General features: G+C 32.4%; 1 protein-coding gene and 1 pseudogene across 2 annotated transcripts; one reads left to right on the top strand and one right to left on the bottom strand.

Moving 5' to 3' along the window:
• Positions 1–5519: 5519 nt before the first annotated feature.
• On the bottom strand, positions 5520–10088 carry LOC129892633 (protein VTE6, chloroplastic). Of its 2 annotated transcripts, none has more exons than XM_055968216.1 (5): positions 9613–10083; positions 8277–8530; positions 7420–7543; positions 5912–6016; positions 5520–5825 (listed from the first exon to the last, which is right to left on the bottom strand). In XM_055968216.1, the coding sequence occupies exons 1-5, from the start codon at positions 10012–10014 to the stop codon at positions 5739–5741; spliced, it is 972 nt and encodes a 323-aa protein (XP_055824191.1). In that variant the 5' UTR covers positions 10015–10083; the 3' UTR covers positions 5520–5738. The 2 variants fall into 2 exon arrangements, with proteins under 2 accessions (XP_055824191.1, XP_055824192.1); XM_055968217.1 differs by lacking the exon at positions 5520–5825 and adding an exon at positions 6474–6524 and having other exon boundaries at positions 5927–6016; positions 9613–10088.
• A 1653-nt stretch (positions 10089–11741) lies between these two features.
• Positions 11742–18389, top strand: LOC129891832 (50S ribosomal protein L13, chloroplastic-like; annotated as a pseudogene).
• Positions 18390–21933: the final 3544 nt, after the last annotated feature.

Below are 21933 nucleotides of genomic sequence, written 5' to 3'. Positions count from 1 at the left end.
TTCAATTATCGTATTTATTTGTTGTTGCTCTTGTTCTTTCTCCTTTATTTTTTGATATGACTTATTCACTATTGTTTTTTTTTTCATACTAATGATTTTTATCTGCTTTACTTGAGGTAATGATCTATCGTAAAGAACCTTTCTACCTTATAAGATAGGAGTAAGATTCCGTATTCATCATCCTTTTTAGACCTCAATAATGAGATTGCATGCACTGTGTATATTATTGTTGTTGTTGTTGTTAGTGAAAGGTATATTATTTGATAATTCTTGTTTTTAAAATCCTAAATTCGACTATGTTGAATGAAAAACTGAATAATGTAAAGTTATAAGTGGTATCCACCCTAGAAAGAATGATGAAAAAATAAATAAAATGCAATCAGATAAAGAAATAAATTTTCGCCTAACTCAAATCATATTTATAATTGAGGAAGGAAACTCAACACTTCCTTGTACGTTCAAGTCTCTCAATTGAAGCGTAAACAATATAATATGGACCAATAAATTCAATATGTGAATTCTTCTATTATCCCAATTATTTTTAAGAAAAACTTAATCCCTAGTATACCCTTTTTTGGGTTTAGTGCAAATTAAATATGAAATGTTTTATTTTTCAATATTGTAGTTGCTTCGTATTTTTCTTTCTAATATTCATGATTGAGGCACCAACCAAATCAAGAAGACTAACGAATCCTGACAAACATCCCACGTAAGATATTGAAAATGTTGGATTAGGTGTTGTATAAGGGACGAAAAATTCATACATCGAATTCTTCCCAATTTTTAATTTTTTTTTTGGGTTTGTTGAATAAATAAAAAGAAAAATATAGATAGAGAACGAATGAAGTTTCACTTTAACAAACCACGTTTATCATATAGGACACATTAAATATAAGCATGGTTTTTTGACCAAGAAAATTGTCTTAAAAGAGTTTGCCTTTTTCTACCAAAATATAAAGTTATGCTCAATCAAAGACCAACACAAGAATAACTAAAGGCTATGTGGATCTAAGATTTTATGGAGATGATGTACTATTTGCGTAAAGGTACATTAAAACGTGTTTTTTTTTTCCCAAAGTTGAATTTCGAGAAACAAGTTTGGACATAAAATTTTAAAAAAAATTGTTTTCACTTAATTATCAAAAAGAATTCAGAAAATATTTTTTTCACTCCAAATCACTCACAAAAAATTAAAGACAACTCCAATTTATTTCATGGTCAAATACAACCTGACAATTTCCATATATCATTTTTTACTTTAAAAACATAAATTATTTTTTGTATTTTCACAATAAAACATATCCAAACGTCTACCTATTTTCTTATGGGTTGAGTTTAAATTTGTTTTATTATTATAAAATAATAATTCAATGTAATTTCATAAATAGGGTCTAAGTCAAATAGGGTCTACACAAATCTTGCTTCTATTTTTACAAAATAGAAATACTATTTTCGATAAACTTCCGAAGAAATGTATACTTTGTATCAAAATATTACTAAATATTCTTTTTAATTATATAATTTTTACAGTGACCGAGGAAGAATATAGATTTTTTTAGGAATTTTGAAAGAGTGGACCAAATGAAGAAAAATAGAAGAAGAATAAAAAGTAGTACTTATTTAAACTCAAGAGGGGACGCTAGAGATGCCTCATTTGTCGTGGTATCTCCAGTTCTAGTAAATGAATGGAAAAAATAACGAGAGAAAAATGGAATTATTTGAATCTCCAACTTCACCTATCAAGGTGTATCCAATAATCATTATATTATAAAAAAATTTAAGTTTGAATTTGCACATATATTTTTTAAATAATTTTGTAAGGATGTATCATCGTTATACATAATTAAGATGAAGATCATGAGTGCATATTGAACTCAACTTATATCCAATAATCATTATATTATAAAAAAATTTAAGTTTGAATTTGCACATATATTTTTTAAATAATTTTGTACGGATATATCATCGTTATACATAATTAAGATGAAGATCATGAGTGCATATTGAACTCAACTTATTTTTATCTTTATTGTCTTTTTAGAATTAGGTCACACCTTCATCATTTTCTTTCTTTCTTTTCACATTATGAAATCGAAAACTCTATCATAGATAATTCGTATGCAACACCCCTTTATATGAATTCACCTTTGCTTAAATGGTTATAACCATCAAAAGATTGATATATGATAAAATAATTAAAAAAAATTCACTTTTAATTAGAGATTTTAAATTTCATATATCAAAAATAAAAATAAAAATTGAGATAAGACGTTTTACCTCTCATTAGATCTTTTAAGCACAAATCTAAATTAGGTGAATTAATCTGAGTTCAAGATGTCAAATCCATACAAAAACTAATTAAAAGATTAGCAAGGAATTTAATCTTTTCCACTAATTAGCATTTGAAAAAGTTGCGCAGTGGCTCCCATCTAATTTTTCCTTTGTTATATTCCGATCTTTTCATTTGTTGGCGCAATAAATGCGTTGTAAATCCCATTTTAATGTATGTGAAAATTGTTTAAAATACGAGAAATTATAAATTTATTTTAAAAAATTGATATTAAAATTACATGGAAAACACTATAAATCAATTGAATGTATCCTTCCTACATTGTTATTTATGAAATCACACTAAATATGTTATTCTCGTTATTATAATATATTGTGTCATATAAATTTAAGTAACTTTTAAAAATAAAATAGTCTGAAAGACTCTTTTATTTGTTCTGAATTGTTATCTAGCTAGCGATTGCATTCCCGACTTTATCAAGTGTATACTTAAATCTTTTGAAACTTAGCATTTTTTTTTAGAGATTTTGAAAAAGCTTGTTTGAATTGGCTTGTTTTTATTTTAAAAAAATTAAAATAACTATAAAACACTTCTATAGTGTTTGAGTGAAATAAAAACAATTATTTTAAAGTCAAAATAACTATAACTATATATATTAGTTATATAACACTATTGTACATAACTAGAGGGGATGACTCCACACCTTTTACATAAATTCATCCCTAATTACTTAAAGGGTTATAAGCATTTTTTTTTCACTTTTAATTTTGAGATTTTAAGTTTGATATCCCAAAAATAAAATATTTGTGATAAGACGATTTACCACTCTCATTAGATGTTTTAGGTACAAATCTAAATTATGTGAAATAATATGAGTTCAAGATGTCAAATCAATACAAAAACTAAAGGATTAGCAAGGAATTTAATCCTTTACACTGATTAGCATTGTAAAAATCGTGCAGTGGCTCCCATCTAATTTTTTCTTTGTCATATTCCCATCTTTTCATTTGTTGGCACAATAAAATGATAAATACGTAATCATTTCTACTTCAATTTAGGTGAAGTAGTTTCAAGTATTAAAGTTAAAATATTTAATTTTAATTATAAATTTCTTAAATAAAATTGATATACTTAAAATTACACGATAAGTAGTTAACCGAGCTAATAATTTTCAAAATATTATTTAAAAAATGAGAAAGTATAATTTATTTATTTTTGTTTAATTCTCTAAATAGTAATACCTTCATGTAAGATAAATCGAGAGAATAATTAATACTAAGAATGCTTTTCCCCGCAATTGACGTTGCTATCTCCTTTTCATATTCATAAGTGTCAATTACTTAAAATTTATCAAATAAAACTTCTATCTTTTTGATTGAACTGAAAAAAGCAAACCCTGAAATTAATACTTTCATCTATCGCTATTTTTCATTTTGGATCTGAAATTGAATAGTCAACTAGTTTAGCTGTCATCTTCTGTTTGCTGTACAAGAATTTAATTGGACACTTTGTGCTGATTTTAATTTGGGAAATATTGATAAATATATGATGTATCAACTCTTCTCTACATGTTTTTTTCATCACTTACAATTACTTAAATAATAGTAGTAATAAAAACAAAAACTACTAAAATTTCAGATACCATAATACTGGAGGGGTGGCAAAATCAAACTCAACCCATCCAATCCAATTCAATTCGTTTAAGTTTGAGTTGGTTATTGACTCGCCATTCATTAGCTCAACTCATTTCAACATATAAAAAAATTGGATTGATATGTAGCCCGAATTGCCTCATGATAAATTTCATTAAAATATTTTTATTTTTTTCAATTTGATATGTTATATATAACCATAATAAAGAAAAACAATAATTTTATTAGGTAGTAAAATAGTTAATAAAACAATTAAGCTAAGTAAAAAGTGAGTTGGGTTGGGTCTTGACCCGTTATATAACTCATTACCTCACTCATTTTGACTCAATCTAACTTGGGTTGGGTTGGGTATTGATCCAATTATTATCTAAATCAATTATGATCCGTTCAAACTTGACTCAACCCGTGCAATTGCCACCCCTGCCTAATACTAAACATTCTAAAGTTCAAAGTAAGAAATAAGAATTCACCACTAATAACGGAGTCAAAATTTCTAATAAGGAGAATCAAAATATAAAATAAATAGATAATGAACTTAGTTGGATTCAACATATAATATAAGAACTTTTTAGTTTTTTACTTGGTTACACAAGGTACTTTTTTTTTTCCGAAGAAGGGTTGTGAATAGTAGAGTGAAAGTCTAGTGGCAGTGTCACATAGATTGACAGGTGGTTAGTTGAAAATTAGTCAGAAAATTATATTATATAGATCAAAAATTACTTTCAATAAATATATATTAAAATTTAAATATTTTTTACTTCATCGGTGAGTGCATAAGGGATACGTTTGTTAGATGGGCACATCACATATTTGAATTTGTCATATGTAAAATCATAATATATAAGTGGAGATTAATTAAGGCATATGAGAACTAATTTTGAACAATTTTTTTTTAATAACGACAACTAAAATGAACCGACGGAAGTAATGAGTTTGTCTTGTTGCATCCTCTTTGGTGGATCGATGCTTCCACGTAACTTTTCCCATAACAATATTATATAAAAATTATAATCGTTAAAGTAATATATTACAATCACACATTCAACGTATCTTTTTATATAATCTCTCTTTACTTTTAAAACTTCCAAATTGTATGGCTCGAAAGAGACAATTGCTTCAACTACAAAAAAAGAAGGATAAAAAACATGTGGATTCTTAAACTATTGATTGTAAGTGATTTTTTTTAGGTAAAAGACAATTACATAGTTCTCATAACTTGATTTGTCTCTCATAACTTGATGCTAACAATTTGGATCTTGACATAATGCATCAACATATCATTTAATTTGACCTCAATCGATATCTACACTCTCCAACTTTAAATGTGCACAAATAGACAATTAAACTTATTTCAAGTTGAACAAGTAAACACATACGTCCTCGTGCAATTTGCGTTCTAGGTGTATTATACCACGCAAGACATGTGTGTGTACTTGTTCAATTTTATATAAGTTTTAAATGTCTACTTGTACACACCCAAAGTTGAGGCATAAATGTCAGCTAATGCAAGTTAAATAACACGTTTTGGATCTTACAAAAACTATTTTGTGAGTAACCAAACATAAAGCACTGTACAATACTATTGGAAACAATATATTTGCCACTGGAATAATTAGGTAATTTTGAGGGGTGATTTATCAGAATTGTTTCTCAACTATAACAACATGAATATTCTAACAAATCTTTGTTTCTAGATCGGATGATTCTGTCCACCTTTAAGTCCCACCTACACTGTATGCAATGAAAGGCGACAATTCAAGCTCCATACTAAAAGTATGTGCATAGATTTAAGTAAGCTAACTTTGGAGTATAATTTTCTGCATTAGAACGGCCAAGATACTTCCCAAGGATATGTTGATGACGTTGACAACATCATTGTTGAGCTGAACATCAAGGGACAAAAAAAGGTGAGTGAATTACTTAACATCTCAGAGTAAACATTAAGAAATCTATTCAGAAAACTACATACCCAACGAAATCCTTCTTTCTCTTGAAGTGAAGCACCTATTAGACTTTCACCAAAGTTTGCTATCTGGGCGGCTATTACACATATTGCAGCCCCAGGTCCGTTAATCTGGAAACAATTTTCCTGGTCAGAATACGGAATAGGTCTTCCTAAAAGTTGAATCAAAGTTATAAACGAAAAGATGAAGAGCGAGTAGAATAAATGGTTTTGTATCTGTCTCTCAGCACGGGCAAGATAAAGCTATAAATCAGGTAATATAATGCAAGGCTTCATCGAAAATCACCCATTTCATAGTATATTCGGATGGAAAAATAGTTAGTACTACTCTCTTTGTCCGGAAAAAAAAATAGAAGAGTTTGGAGTATGAGCTCATGCATCTAATTTCCAGTGTAATTCGGGATCAATTCCCTAATTTTTTTGAAATAAAATTTGAATATTTAGTATGTACATTTAAAAGATGTACCAAAATAACAACATTTTAATAATTAAAATGTTTGAAAATTATATTCAAAGAGAACTTTCTCAACTCCACAAACTACAAACTCATTCTAATGGAAAAGTATACCTCGCGGAGGGCATGGCTAGAGAGGTCCAACTATATGAGAGCATGCCTTTCCTTAAAAAATCAACATACATAAGCTCCCAACAAATTATCATAAAACAAGACTCAAGTTAACAAGAACCAAACCACCACTACACATAATTATCACACTTTTTTTTGTTGAAGAAATACTACACATAATTATTGATCCAGCCTTGCACACCTTCATAGCACGAAAAACTCAATATCTTCACACAAATCCCAGAAGGGAAAGGAGAATAATAGGATTGCTAAAACAATGTAACCACTTCCAATTTACGCTCTTTTTGATTTTATCAACAAGGTTTCAAAAGGATGCATTTGTAACTTAAAAATACAATAAAAACTATGGTAACTTGGAAACCATCAAGAGTGATATGAGACCCATAACCTTCAATCCTCGCCAGATTAGATACTTATAGGCAGAACAATCCACATTAATTGAGATTTGAGGGTAGAAGAAATACTTCAACAACAGAAACAATATCTTATGCTATTGCAGCAAAAGGATCCTCCCCAGACCCCATGTTGTGGGATTTCACTGGGTTGTTGTTGTTGTTGTTGTTGCAGCAAAAGGATGATCCTTTCTTCCTCACAACCTCAAGCAATAAGCCAAAAGTCCCGTGAAAACATCAATCCCCTTCCATTGAGCCCACAGTTAGTCCAAAACTTTCTTCTACAACTACTCCCCAGTCCTTATAAAAAAATTCTTTTACATCTACTCCCCACAACAATTTCAATGTGTTTTAAGAGTTAAATCATATATTAACACCTAGATGCAAAAAATTTCAACGTGACATTTTTATTTCCACATCCTTAATCCCATTATTGACTAGTATCTCCAGGTTATCCTGCTATATAGAACAGAACCCACACGGTACATCCATAAGCAAAAAGTTACAAGACTTACAACCATTTATGGAAGACATACCTGACCCTTTAGATAACCAACAAAAGCAAGGAGAACTGAAGCAAGAAGCCCAGCTAAGGTTCCCTCAGCACTCACAGCCCCTTCAGTACCCCGAGGCACTATCTTGAATGTGGTGACAAGATACCTGCAATTGTTGTGCAAGTTCTCAGCAGATAATTCTTAAAGAGAGCCATCTGCTCCTGCCGATGACAGAATTGAGCAGATAAAAGCGAGAAGAGGTCTGCGTCGCTTACGATTTCCTTCCAAAGGAGATAACTTTGTAGCTAGTACTATCTAAAATTGTATATGAACTACAAATAGCAGTCCACAGAAGTGTTAAGTCACAGAGCTTATCACACACCTAACTACCTAAAATGAAAACTAAATTATGTAAAATTGCATGTTGCAATATTGACTGGCAATTCTAGCACGTAGGGGTGTGGCCTAATGGTCAACAAAGTGGGTGCAAAGTGCAAACATTGGAGATCATGATTCAAATCCCAACTGAGTTAAAAAATACTAGGTGATTTCTTTCCATCTACCTAAGCCTTGATGGGTGGAGTTAACTGGTACATGTATTGGTGGGAGGTAGCAAGTACCCGTCGAAATAGTAGAGGTACATGCAAGCTGACCCGACCGACAATTCTACTATATTATGACACTTTTCCAAGTCCTTGGGTTTTCAAAGGATAAATTTTCAGTCTTCATTTTTTACATGTAAAATACCTTAGTGTGTTTTTCACTAGGTCTAAAATTAAGAATTAACAGAATTCCATACAATTAAAGAATGTATTTCCAGTTTCTACGTAAACAAGTCACTGTTTTCAGTACATCAAATTCTCTTAGTAGTTAGCCAGAGGTGAAGAGGCTGTACTCACGTAGTTCTACCATATGCCTTTCCTATCTCGCTCGAGACAGTATCACTCAACTTGGTACAGAAACTGGCTACAAATGCAAGCTCCCAGAGGCGAGTAAACGCCTCCCCACCAACACCATTAATTGATAAGAATGCACAAACACAACCGGCTGCACTGGAGCCTATCACGCTTCCAGGTCCTCTCCTTCCTTTCCTCTTCTCTGCAACCCCTTGAGCCTCTTTCTGAGCCATTTTCACCTTAGTCACAGCGGTGCCCTGTTTGGTTTAACTTATTAGTCCAAGTTTCCTGACATCTTTGACCATAATCATCAGCCTAAGCAGGAAAAAATATACCAATATTATCCATCATTATTTCCAGTCGAAAGACATCCCAAATATTATCTACATTGAAGTATTGACTATCTTAAAGATTAAGTAATTAGAGAGAGCACACATTTATTATATTCTCAACAAGCCCCCTCACATGCGGGCTTGATTCTTATATTTTTTTCATGAACCAAGCATGTGGTAAAATCTTTTTTATAATGAGTGGCGTGAGATTAGATCCCAGGACCTCTGTCTACACTGATACCATGTTGACAAATGGATGTTGGGTCTAACTCAACTCCAAAAGTTAGCCCGAGAGGGAGGAGGAATTCCCAAGCTATATAAGGAGTCCAGGAATGTCGTATATCTCTCTTCAACAACCTCCTCACGCCTAGACACTTTTCCCGACTGGAAAGTGCACATTCATGAGCTAGCTTTTTGGGTTGAGTTAGACCCACATTCATTTCTTTGACATGGTATCAAAGTTAGGCCCATCAGATGTGGGCCCTATACCGATTGAGGTGGGGTAGGGGAGATTACCCCCAGTCCCAGACCGATTGAGAGGGGGTGGATATACCCCTGGTCCATGAATATACACTCTCTAGTCTGGAAAATGGTCTTGGCATGGGGAGGCTGGAGAGAAATATAACACACCGGTGAGGAATGAGATTCCTGAACTCCTTAGAGTTGTATGGCTTAGTCAATCCTACTCCGTTTGAGTTAGATTTTGGGGTGTGAGACCTAATTTGACAATCTAGATCAGTTAATATCAGTACATTTTCTTGTTTACTTATGAGGTTCCACTAATCTATCAAGAGGATGCAATTTCTTCTTCTTTGTTCTTTCTTTTTTTACTTATATCGACTATTTTATTTACTTAAGCAAAGAAAAGAGGGATCTGCAAGCAGTATTCATGATTAAGTATTCCAATTCATTTTTGCATTGATCTGAAATGTACATAACCATAATTTGTTACAAAATAGAATCCTCAAAATAACACTTGCACGAAGAAAGTTCAATTTTTTACTTACAATAACAAAATATGTAGCAACAAGAAGAAACCCAGAAGACCCAAAAGCTCTCCAAGTAAGAGTACCAAGCAAGAAAGCAGCCCCAATACCAGAAAGTGACAAACCAGAGACTAAAAGTGGAGAACCCACAGTAAAGATGATGATATTACTCAGCAAAGCAGATTTCCACGTGGGTGGTGAAGATTGAACCAATTGTATTGCTCTTTCGACAATTCCAAGATCAGTAACTGATGCTTGTGCTTTCATTGTTGACATTTTCTGATGATGTCTAGGGTTTAAAGTCGACAATTGAGGAAATGGTTCAAATGGGGTTTGGAGATTTGAAGTGAAAAATGAAAGCTTTGGTTTTTGAAAATGGGGAAGTAATGGAAGTCCCGATGTTGAAAGACTTGAAAAAGCCATTTTTTAAAAAGTTTTAGAACTTCTCACGTAAGAATCCGGAAGCCGTGGAATCGTCGATAAACCGGAGCTAAGATTCTTGTTGGGGTAATTTGCACATTAGACCCTTGGATTATCATTGTCTATCATTTGTGACCCCCAACATGTTTAAAATGTTACTCAACCAATTCAAAATTTAAAGTAATAATTAAGTTTAATTGTTGTACTGTATTTCTGTTTATGATGTGTTTATTGTTATTTGACTCTCAACTATATAATATCACTGTTCCAAAACTTGTTAAAAGTAATGTTGCGTATCAATGGATTCAATTCAATTTTAAAGTTTATCAGTACTACTTATCAGTTATCTATTTGTAGACATGTTAAATTATTATAAAAGCACTAAGATATTTGTTTATCAGTTATCGGTTTATCCATTATAAATCGTTATCGATTTAACCGTTAATATTTAACATAAAAAATTCATTGAAAAATTCACTTATAGAAATAAGGTGACAGACCAAATAAACTCTGCACATGAGTGAACAAATTGCATCTTATTCAAAAGCATATATTGAATCATTGTAGAATACTCGAGAGTTTGAGACAACCAAAAATAAAAGTATGAAACTAAACTCTAAGTCAAGAGCTTTACATACCGAATGGTATCAATATAATTTACTAATCTACTATCAGGTTATCGGTTAACTCGTTAAAAAAAAACTCAAACCGTTAACAATTGATAACTCGATAATAAGAAAGATTAGATTCATTATCAAAACCGCTAAGTCAATAACCATTATCGATAAACTAATAATTTTTTTCGATTTTATTTTGAACAACCCTAGTTAAAAGTAATGTAATATAAAAATTGAACGCTCCTGTCTCCCGATATTTTGTTAACTATTTCTAAATTCATACCAACATTATTTTATACTCCATATGTTTCTTTTAGATTGTGATATTATGTTTTTTGGGAGTCAATTTAATTAATTTTTAAGAATTAGTTACTTTATATTAATTTGATATTTTAATATAAAATTTTTTATATACAAAAAATAATCGAAATAATGTACTACTTAAAAAAAATCCGCGGGAGTACTTGGAATCAAGCCAAATGAAATCGAGGGATTACTTTGTTTGAAAATTTTACTCATGATAACAGTAAACATAATGGAGCAATAAAATCAAAAGAATAAAAAAAGAACTCCCCTGCTCTTTCTTTTTCTTATCCACTCTATACCGTGCTGCCATTTTCCTTAACAATGGCTGTGCCGCTACTCTTTTGTATTAAGATTAATAAATCAGAAATAATAAAAATAAAAAAAAATAATATTTGAGTCCACAAAATTTATTGTGTGTATTTAAGAAATTTAATTCCCTCACTACTGTATTCGAAGTTATGAATTATTTCCTCCATAAACTATTAAAGAAGTAGCGGTACCTCAAACTTCAATAATTTCAGCGAATTCAAAAGCTAACAACAAAATCACACAAAAACTCAATTTTGTTTGAAAGAAAATATATATGCAAAAGAAGGAGAAATTTGATTATGTTTAAAAATGAGAGGAAAATTCTTTATTTATAAATAACAAAAGATAGTGTGAACAGATACTTATTATGGCTTATTAGAAAAATCACAACCCTTCGCAAAAATCACAACAACTCTTCAAAAAAATCATAGCTTTTATTAAAAAATTCACAACCTTTCGAAAAATTATAAAATTTAAAAAAATTACAACCTTTCAAAACTACCGCAACTCTTGGTAAATATCACAGCCTTTCGTATTTGCACCTTTGGAACCCAACTTGTGCAATGCTCTTCCTCTTCTGTAATATTTGCATCGCATTCACGATTCACCAGTAAAATTTTTCTCTACCTCACACAAAAAGATCCTTTTCTTGGGTTTCTTCCTCTCTTCAAAGACGTCCATTCGAGCTAATCAAATTAGTTGCCAAGAAAAGGAAGCTCTTATTCCTCTGGAACAACGATGGATGTTCCAAGAGTCTGAAATCAATGGCCCTGTAATATTTACTCTTCTCTTTTTATCTTTTTGTCGATTACTTGTCTTGATTTTGCTCTGGGATTTTTGGGTTATTGTGAAAATTAAGGACTTTAAAGACTACCCTTTTCTCTTCTCTACTTAGTTTTCGTCATTTAAGGTGTAAAAGACTTAAACTTTCTTCTTAATTTGGTATGTATTTGGAGTTTGCTTGGGGTTGTTTTGAGGAAAAGATGTTTTGTATTTAGTTTTAGGCGAATTTGCTAAGTTTGTGATTTAGAAGAGAACTAAGGGTAGCTGGCAACACAACAACAACAACATACTCAGTATAGTCTCACGAGTGGGATCCGGGGAGGTTGTGTACGCTCTTTACTCTTGAGAAGATAGAGGCTATTTTCGAAGGACTCTCGATCGAAGTAACGCATATATAAATAAAATGCAAGGGAAATATAGCAGTGAAGAAATCATGCTGAAAATAGTGGAGAAAAGAACGATAGCAATAACAAATAAAAGGATAACCTAAGCAAAAGTTAATAAAATATCGAAGAATAAGATACTAGGAGAGTAATATTAATATTACCGATAAGGAAAACTAGACAACGTACAACTAATATTGATAGGGTAACTGCCACATATACCTGCTTTGAAGTTACTGAGAGTCAAGAATTGAGCCCAGCTTCCAGTTGGAGGTACTTTTTTCTGGGATATTTGGGTTATTGTGAAAATTGATAATTTTATAGACTATCCCTTTTTCTTCTTGAGTCATAGGAGTATTTAGTTTTCCATATGAAAAGTGTAAAAGACTTCAACTTTCATCTTAATTTGGTATGGATTTGGACTTTGCTCGGGGTTGTTTTGAGCAAGATGTTATCTATTTAGTTTTTTGGCGAATTTGCTAAGTTTGTGATTAAGAAGAGAACTATAGGTCAGACTGTAACCTATGTAGGTGACACACATACCCTGCTTTAAGTTCAATTGAGAATCAAGAATTGCGCTCAGCTTCCAGTTAGATAATTTTATAGACTATCATTTTCTCTTCTTGGTTCATAGGAGTACTTTGTTTTCGACATTAAATGTGTAAAAGACTTCAACTTTCATTTAATTTGGTGTTCGGTTGGACTTTGCTTGGGGTTGTTTTGAGCAAGTTGTTATATATGTATTTTTGGGGCAGAATTTGTTAAGTTTGTGATTTAGAGGAGAACTATAGGTGAGAGTTGAAACCTAGGTTGTTGGCACAAATACCATGCTTTAAGTTCATTGAGACTCACGAGTTGAGCTAAATTTCCAGTTAGTTGTTTTAGAGGTACTTTTTCTGTTGGTGAGAACCTCACAGTTGATATCTTTGAGTTCTTCTTATTCTACCCCTCTTGTCCACAATATATTACTTGATGTGGAAAGCAGCAGAATCCAAAACAACCAACAAGATCTGCTGTGCCATTTTTTCTTTAATCCAGTCTACCTATGCTAGCTACTGCAGACAATGCCTCAATGGTGCTCCTGATACCCGAAACACTAGATGGAAAGGACCATATCAAACTAATGTATAGCAATCATCACCTACTTGGGGCGATTAAGATTTCCGGCAGCATTAAAAGAAGAAAAAAAAGGGGGGAAAGGCTGTGGGGCAGTTCTTTTGAGAAGCAAACTTAACAAAGAACATATTTCTTTGCTTTAATTATGCTTCAGTGGTTCTACACATCTTTTGATCTTAGTGAGTGTGCATAGAAGAGTTTTTATCTGATGCATATCACTGTGTTCTTCCTGCCTCCAGGACATTTGGAATGAAACATGTTATCCCAAAGGTGCAGACCATGTAAACACAGACAAACCTTGGTATATCGTTGATGCCACCGATAAAATTCTTGGAAGATTGGCATCAACTATAGCAATACATATCAGAGGGAAGAATCTGGCAACGTACACTCCAAGTGTGGACATAGGTGCATTTGTAATAGTGGTATGCTCCTGTGCTAAATGCTTATTCATTTCTCTGCATTAGAAAGAAGGGACAACCGGACAAGTCCTATTTTCGTTGTAGGACTTTCTGGTTCTATTAAGGCCTCTTTGAGTCTTAAAAGAATATGGGACATGTAGTGTTAAAAGACTTTGATTGTAGGTAAAAGGCCTTGAAAATATGATGTGGGAATTGAATCTTTTCCCTTTTACATTATCGTGATAAATGGCTAATCCACCATAACTTTATGCTTGTACGTACATCCTCTGAAGGTTTCTTCATGCAATCTTATTTCCTTTTTCATAATCGTTCAAGTGGAATTATCCATTCTCTTCTAGTTCCCTGAGCTTATGTAGACTATTTTAGTTTAAATTTCTTAATTTATATAGGTTTTGTTCAGGAAATTCGGAACTTCTTTTGTGCTCTTTTAATTTTCTATCCAAGCAAACCTTAAGATTTCGTCTCTTCAGGGACATTTTTTCCAAAATGTAACAGGTCCCTTAGGGGACATCTGATTAAAAAAAACTTTAGGTTTACAAAAAGTTCGATCTTTATATCAGTATGAAATTGATTTTGATATGTGCCACAAGTTTTTGTAACGACACGTACACAGTTCCCTGCTTCTATAAGTTTCATAAGAATGGAATGTGATTTCTATTTAGAGGTCCACTGCTTCTCCTTGTCCTTTCTGTTTCCCTCCTATCTAACTAGTGTTGATTAATAATATGGATATTCATTATGCATATTTTATGTTCAACTATGTTGAAATCTCTTGTGCATAAGAACCTTGGTGATTCTCACTTTCCGGCCCATTCCTTCTATCATCTTGTTGCTGAGATGGATTTCGAGTCAAGACGCTTCTTATGTTGCCTTCCTAAAGTCACCTAAGCAATATATGTTGTTAATTTATGCCTTTCCCTGCATGATAAGTGCCTTTACATCATTGAGCTCCTTTAATTGTAAAGTATCTGTTATTTACACAGTTGGTTTAATGTCTGAACAATGTTCTTTGTAATTGAACATCTAAAGGTTAATGCTGAGAAGGTTGCTGTATCTGGGAAGAAGAGGATCCAAAAACTTTACAGGAGGCACTCGGGGAGACCCGGTGGAATGAAAGTAGAGACTTTTGATCAACTTCAACAGAGAATTCCAGAAAGAATTATTGAGCATGCTGTCCGCGGCATGCTCCAGAAAAGGAGAGTAAGTCTGCTATTCTGCATTAATGTTTGTGGAGATTCTATTCATACAACGATCTGTATTTAGGTTTCTTTCTTATGTTAATTAAAGCGGGGAGATATTAGGCAATATATACGGATTGTGTTGGATTAAGGAGGAAAAAAGTAGTTATGCAAACTTGTGTGTTCTTATGCATCATGATTGTTTTGTACATATACTCCCTCCTCTTTTAAGAAAGTGATACAACAACACGCCCAGTGTAAATCCAACAAGTGGATTTGGGGTGGGTAGAGTGTACGCAGACTTAATCCCTACCTTTGGGAGATAGAGAGACTTTATCCTCATGACGCGCAGAAGCCAATGGAGTTGCCTATGCGAGACAAGAGAATACAAAAGCAACGGTGAGAGATCAGCTTACATTTTCTCATTTCCCATTTCCAGCTGTTCTTGGTTCAACAGACATAATTTAACTGCTTAACACCATTGCTGTACCTGTCATTCACCATTCATTTTAATGCTTTATTTGTCTGTGTAGCTTGGTTTGTTAAGCAAATGAGCATTTATCTTCTGGTTTTAATTTTGTATGCGAAATTCACAATATTTTGACCTCTGTTTATAGTTGGGTCTAATTATGCCTTCCGGTTATTTAATTGGTCTAAATATGCCTTTATTTCACAAATGACGCCGGTATGATTAAAGACTAATTAGACTAGTTAGTGTAACCTCCACCTCCACCTCCACCACGCCGCCCCTACCCAACCCTCTCAAACTCATTTAATCTGTTGAGACAGGAGTATTTGGATTTAATGCTCGGATCGTAAGCACACCTCACTTCCAACCCGAAGGTTGTGAGTTCGAGTCACCAAGGGTGTAAAAAAAGTGGGAGCTCCCGGGGAGGGATAAAATAAATAAATAAATAAAATTTGGATTTGATGCTAAGGTCTTTCATATCAACAATCTTTTGGCCAAATTTTTATGTTTGTATGTAGAAATGATAAACTCTAAAAGTCTGTTCCAACTACCAATTAATATGGTGTTTGGTTTCTGATTTTAGAAATCTGCATAACTAATACATGTATACATTATAACTTATGAGGATATCTATGCATTATTTTATACAGGATAGACAATAATAAAATCACCAATGCATCTTAAATAATTGAATTATATCATAATTAATTTCTACGTAAAATAATACATAAATTCTTTCCTATCTAATTTATGTTGATCAACCACCAATCAATCTCCTAAGGTACAATCATTGTCAAAGCTTTACGCCGGGGCCCAGGGTTAGGTACATAAATGTAGAAAAAATAGACTAAACATACCGTTGGAGTTTTATATGATTACGTGGCAATTAGCAATTGAAAATGATAAGAGCAACAAATAACGCGTGCATTCACCCAATCTTGTTCAGTTGCATCCACGCTATAATGACCTGGTAGGTCATTTTGGAGAACGAGTCCTCTTCCTTTCATAGAAAATCCTTTTTATAAATTTAAGTTGAAATATTTTTGGACTTTTCGATAATTTCAGTTAATTAGTTGAGAAATAATTTTAGAGAATTAATTTAATTGGTAGGCTAAAGTATTAATTTATTTCATTCCTTATACCACTTTTCTCATATTTAATAAAATAAGTTAGTAGGGTTTGTTACTTTAATACATAAATAATAATGAAAGAAAAGAAAAAATATATATATATAAAATCTGATGGCATTAAGTCGTGAGTATAAAGCAGCCGAAGAAAACGCAGAAAAAAAAATACGGAGGAAGAAAGAAAAGAAAGGGGAAAAGAAAAATAAAGGAGAATTTTTTTTTAGGAATTTTCATTCCAAAGCGTCAAGGTAATTATTTTCATCCTTTCTATTAAATTTTTATGTGATTATAAACATATTTTTAGGGTATATTGGTAGAGAAATAACACTGAAATAAGAAAATATGACCCTAAGGTTCTTCACATAAAATCTTGATTTGGGGGTCGAATAATGATCCGTTTTAGCTGAAATTTGACATGTGAGTTTATTTTATCATGAGCGAACATAATCGATTTTTTTTCCAGATTTGACTTCAATGACTCGGGATGACTTTTTGACCCAATTTTGATCCGAAAATAAATATAGCAATATGGGTGTCATTGAATTCGTATTCTTATGAAGATTATGTATTTGAACAGGTTTTGATTGTTAAGAAGCGTTACGAAAGGATCAAGTTTTAAAGTGATTATTCAATTTAATTGAGACAAGTGAATTTCTAAACCTCAGTTTAAGCTTGTAGATGCTTGTATTTTCGTGTTATGTGTACTGGGGAGTAATGAGAATTGGACTGAGTTATTGATTGTATGATTGGCCTTAAAAATGGAGATGAGGGGTATAAAATAGTGATCTAACGACATGTATTGGTGAAATTGATATGTTGTGATTATAGATTTATTTTGGACATGTGAAATGACTATGTTGATGTGAGATAAGAAAAATTATTGTTGTTGTCATGTTATTATCGTGAATCATATGAACATGAATTGATTGCATTGATTCTGACATACTGTGCTGAGACTGAAAATGATATGAAACAAAGGGGTCGGGCCACACGCTTCGTGGTAGGATATGTATATTGAGGGGACGGGCCACACGCTCCGTGGCAGGTAACATGGACAGAAATGTCCCCTATGGGTTTCGAACTGTAATTCAACGGATGTGTACCGATAGGACATACATGCATCATTTCATTGCATTGCATCGCATTTTGTTGATATTTGTGAATTCGTGTTTACCACTTATTGCTCTGTATATGTCGAATTTGACTTGATATGATTCACTTGATAAGACTACCGATGAATATTCGTGGACTATATTGTTATTATTGTGTAGAGTGTGGAGTTGGGCTGGTTTTATGGAGGTTGTAGTTGAGGAGGTTCGGTTGGGATGACATGAGTACTTGTATCTATCGAGCTTTGCTTAGTTTTAGTTGTCCACTTGCTGATTACCGTGTTGTTTGGTATTCACCCCTTGCTTCTACACTTGTGTAGGTTGTGAGCCCAGACCTGCTTGATCTCCTCACGTTTTATACCACATCCGAGGCTATCATCTCGAGTGTTGAGGTAGTTGTTACATTCATCTAGCGGACACCTCTTACTCCTTTAATAGGTTTTAGTCCTATTCTAAAGACAAAGACATTGTGACTGTATTTTCTTTCGTACTTCGGTAATGTATTAGTGGCTTATATACGTGACAACCAGTCTTGGGGGATTTTGAGATTATTTATTTATTTTTTTGACTAAGTTAAACCTTGTTTTATCTTAATTACTTCCGCATTTACTTTCCATTGAGTTTTAAGCTGACTTGTCTCGGTGGGTTGAGATGAGTGCCATCACACCCGGATTCGGATTGTGACACAAGCTCCTATTTTCAAGCTTTTGAGGAAGAAGAAATTGAGTAGAACGATGCCCTAGACTGACTATGCAGAGTGCTTTCAAGAAGATTAAGACCTATCTTTTGATTCTCCGATCTTGGTACTCTCAATAGATATCGAGATTCATATTGAAAATAAAAACTATAGTAATTCAAACTATAAGACATAGGAGTAATTTAGATTGATCAGAACAAATAGATATCGACCGATTCAGTTCGATCTTAAATAAACCTTCTTTCATGTTTTGTTTTTACATTTAATAAGTTATATACACGAATAGTCTGAAAAACTTTACTTATTATACCAAGTTATTCACAAATTATTTTTTGTCATAAATTCATGCTTATTAATTAATTTTTTTTTGTGTGTGTGCGCGTGAGATTATTTTTAAGTGACATGAATAGGATAAATTAAAGGGAAGAGATAAAAGAAATATGAAATTGACAAGTCCACTTCGATCCACTCAAAAAACAATAATTGTAATGACCCGTTAGGTCATTTTGAGAACGAGTCCTCCTCCTTTCATACGAGATCCTTCCCATAAAATTTTAATGGGTTATTTAGATTATTTGATAACTTTGGTTAATTAGTTGAGGGATAATTTTAGAGAATTAATTTAATTGATGGGCTAAAATGTGAATTTATTCAATACCCTATACCACTTTTCTTATATTTAATAAAATAGATTAGTAGGGTTTGTCACTTTTAGTACATGATTAATTTAGAAAAGAAAAAGAAGAAAATAAATAATAATAAAAGATATATATATATATATATATATGGCATTAGGCCATCAGATGAGCGGCAGCGTAAACCAAAATAATAATAATGTAGAAACTGAAAAAATACGGAGGAAGAAAGAAAAGAAAGGGGGAAAGAAAAATAAAGAAAAAGAGAAAAATAGGGATTTTCATTTTCAAAGCGTCAAGATAATTATTCTCATCCTTTCCATTAATTTTTCATGTGATTATGAACATATTTTTAGGGTATATCGGTGGAGAAATAACGCTGAAATAAGAAAATATGGCCCTAGGGTTCTTCATATAAAATCTTGATTTGAGGGTCGAATAACGATCTGTTTTAGCTGAAATTTGACATGTGAGATTATTTTATCATGAGTGAACATAATCGGAAAGAAAATTTCAGATTTGACTTCAATGACTCGGGATAATTTTCTGACCCAATTTTTGATCCGAAAATAAATATAGCAATATGGGTGTCATTGGATTCGTATTCTTATGAAGATTATGTATTAGAACAGAGTTTGATCATTCGAAAGTGTTACGAAAGGCTCAAGTTTTAAAGTGATTATTCAATTTAATTGAGGTTTAACTCTAGTCTTGAAATTTAGAAAATATGAGAGTTGACATGTTAAGTGGCATCAAAATTAGGAACGTGTTTATAGAATTGGGTGAGTTATTGAGTGTAGGTTAAACATATATATTATATTGGTGTACAGATTAACTTACTTATAAATATTATATATTTGATAGATTGAAATTGGTCCGAGGCATTGAAGAAAGGAAAGACATTGGTGGATTAACTTGCTTTACTTCGGTTCTTCGGTTGAGGTAGGTTATGGTTTTTTATTCTATATCATAGATAGACTCTTAATAGTGATTGATATTCATTGAGTAATGTGTGAAGTTTACTACGCATTTAATTGTTGTGGTTTGGATGGTTGATATGTTGTTGTGATTGGTCTGAAATCTCGAGGCCATGAAATCCATAATCTTGAACTTGCCCTATCAAAAATGGTGCCTTGAATAAAGAAGGCTTGATGAAATATTGTTAATGAAGTGGAATGTAATCATGAAAAATGATAAATTAATTATATTTGAATCGGGTGTCACGTTCCGACATGGTATATTTGGATCGGGTGTCATATTCTGACATGGTATATTTGGATCGAATGTCACGTTCTGACATGGTATTATTGGATCGGGTGTCATATTCCAGCCCGGTAATATAAAAAGAGAATAACTTAAAATGACTTAATGCTACCCAATCTCCAATAACCCATTTTCCAAAAGAGTGTGATGTGGAGGCATGAGTCCTCCTGTGTGATCTTGATATTGTTGATTGGTTATGAAATTGTTCATTGTATTGTCACTTGATCTTGATCTTGTTGGTTGCCACATGTTAAGTGTTACGGTTGATTTCCCGCTATTACTTATTGCATATTGATTCCTATTTTGAGTCGGCCGATGATACCTACTTAGTACATGTTGTCCTGTACTGACCCCTACTTGTATCTTTCTTTGTTTTATTTGTGTAGTGCAGCGAGTCTTCCATCGGCTTCGACTCGACTTCAGTTCTAGTCAGTCTCCAGTTCATCGGATTGCAGGGTAAGCTATCCTTCTGGCTGACGATGGAATCTCTTGTCATGGCATGACGTCCTTAGTTTTCGGACACACTATGTTAATTGTTTATTCTGGTGTTGATATTTTTAGACCTAGTTTTAGAATTTAGATGTCCTTCATGTGATGACTTTCAGATTTTGGAAAAACGTATTTAATTGAGCTTCCGCGTTATTGTCATATTTATTAGTTGGGGTTTGTATCGTTGGTTCTCCCACCTAGGAGGCTAAGTGTGAGTGCCACTCATGACCCATTTTGGGTCGTGACAATAATTGAAACGATAGAGGAATACAGAAGAAAAAATCAATAAAAATAATTCACAGTTTATAAGATAAAGTCTTAATATTGCGTGACTTCCCTAAACTTGACATCGTATATCGAATGATCGGTTCAAAAAGGTTGCTACACAGCTGTTAAAAATCATTATTAATTAGTAATATTAAAACATCTCTTTTACCTTTACCTTTTAAATTAATTATTTTTTTAGATCATTTTACGTGCCAAATTTGTAAAAAAAATTTGTTTGAAATTGCATTAGTTAGGCCCTTTTTAAAAATTATTTTTAATAAAGTAAGTATAAAAAGAAGAAATACAGAGTTAAAATTTTTATTATTTTTGGCTAAAACCATTTATGTGTTTAAAGATATTTGGACAGAAAAAGAAAAAAAAAGTACACGACTGAAACAAATAATATATTGCACCAAAAATAAGAAATGTAAAAATATAAAGTTGAGATAAAATCTGTGTGACATATTAAGAATAAGAAAATATAGGTAACTTGGAATAAATAAACCATTTTACGTATATGATTATGTGGCAATTAAAATTTTTAAAGTTCCCTACTTAGAAGCTATATTTTCTGTTTTTATGCTTAAAAGAAAGTGTAATCATGCATTCACGCTCTTTTATATGTAAACATTCATATGGGTGAAGGTTCTCAAATCGCGGAAACAAGTTCAGAGAGATAATTAGGACAAGCATCAATTTAAATATATATTGAACTAAAAGTGTCAAGTTCAAAAAATCCCAAAATATTATGC

The sequence above is a fragment of the Solanum dulcamara genome, chromosome 6 (assembly GCF_947179165.1).
Source record: "Solanum dulcamara chromosome 6, daSolDulc1.2, whole genome shotgun sequence".
In the NCBI taxonomy this organism is placed as follows: Eukaryota; Viridiplantae; Streptophyta; class Magnoliopsida; order Solanales; family Solanaceae; genus Solanum; species Solanum dulcamara.
This window is presented reverse-complemented; position numbering and strand designations above follow the sequence as displayed.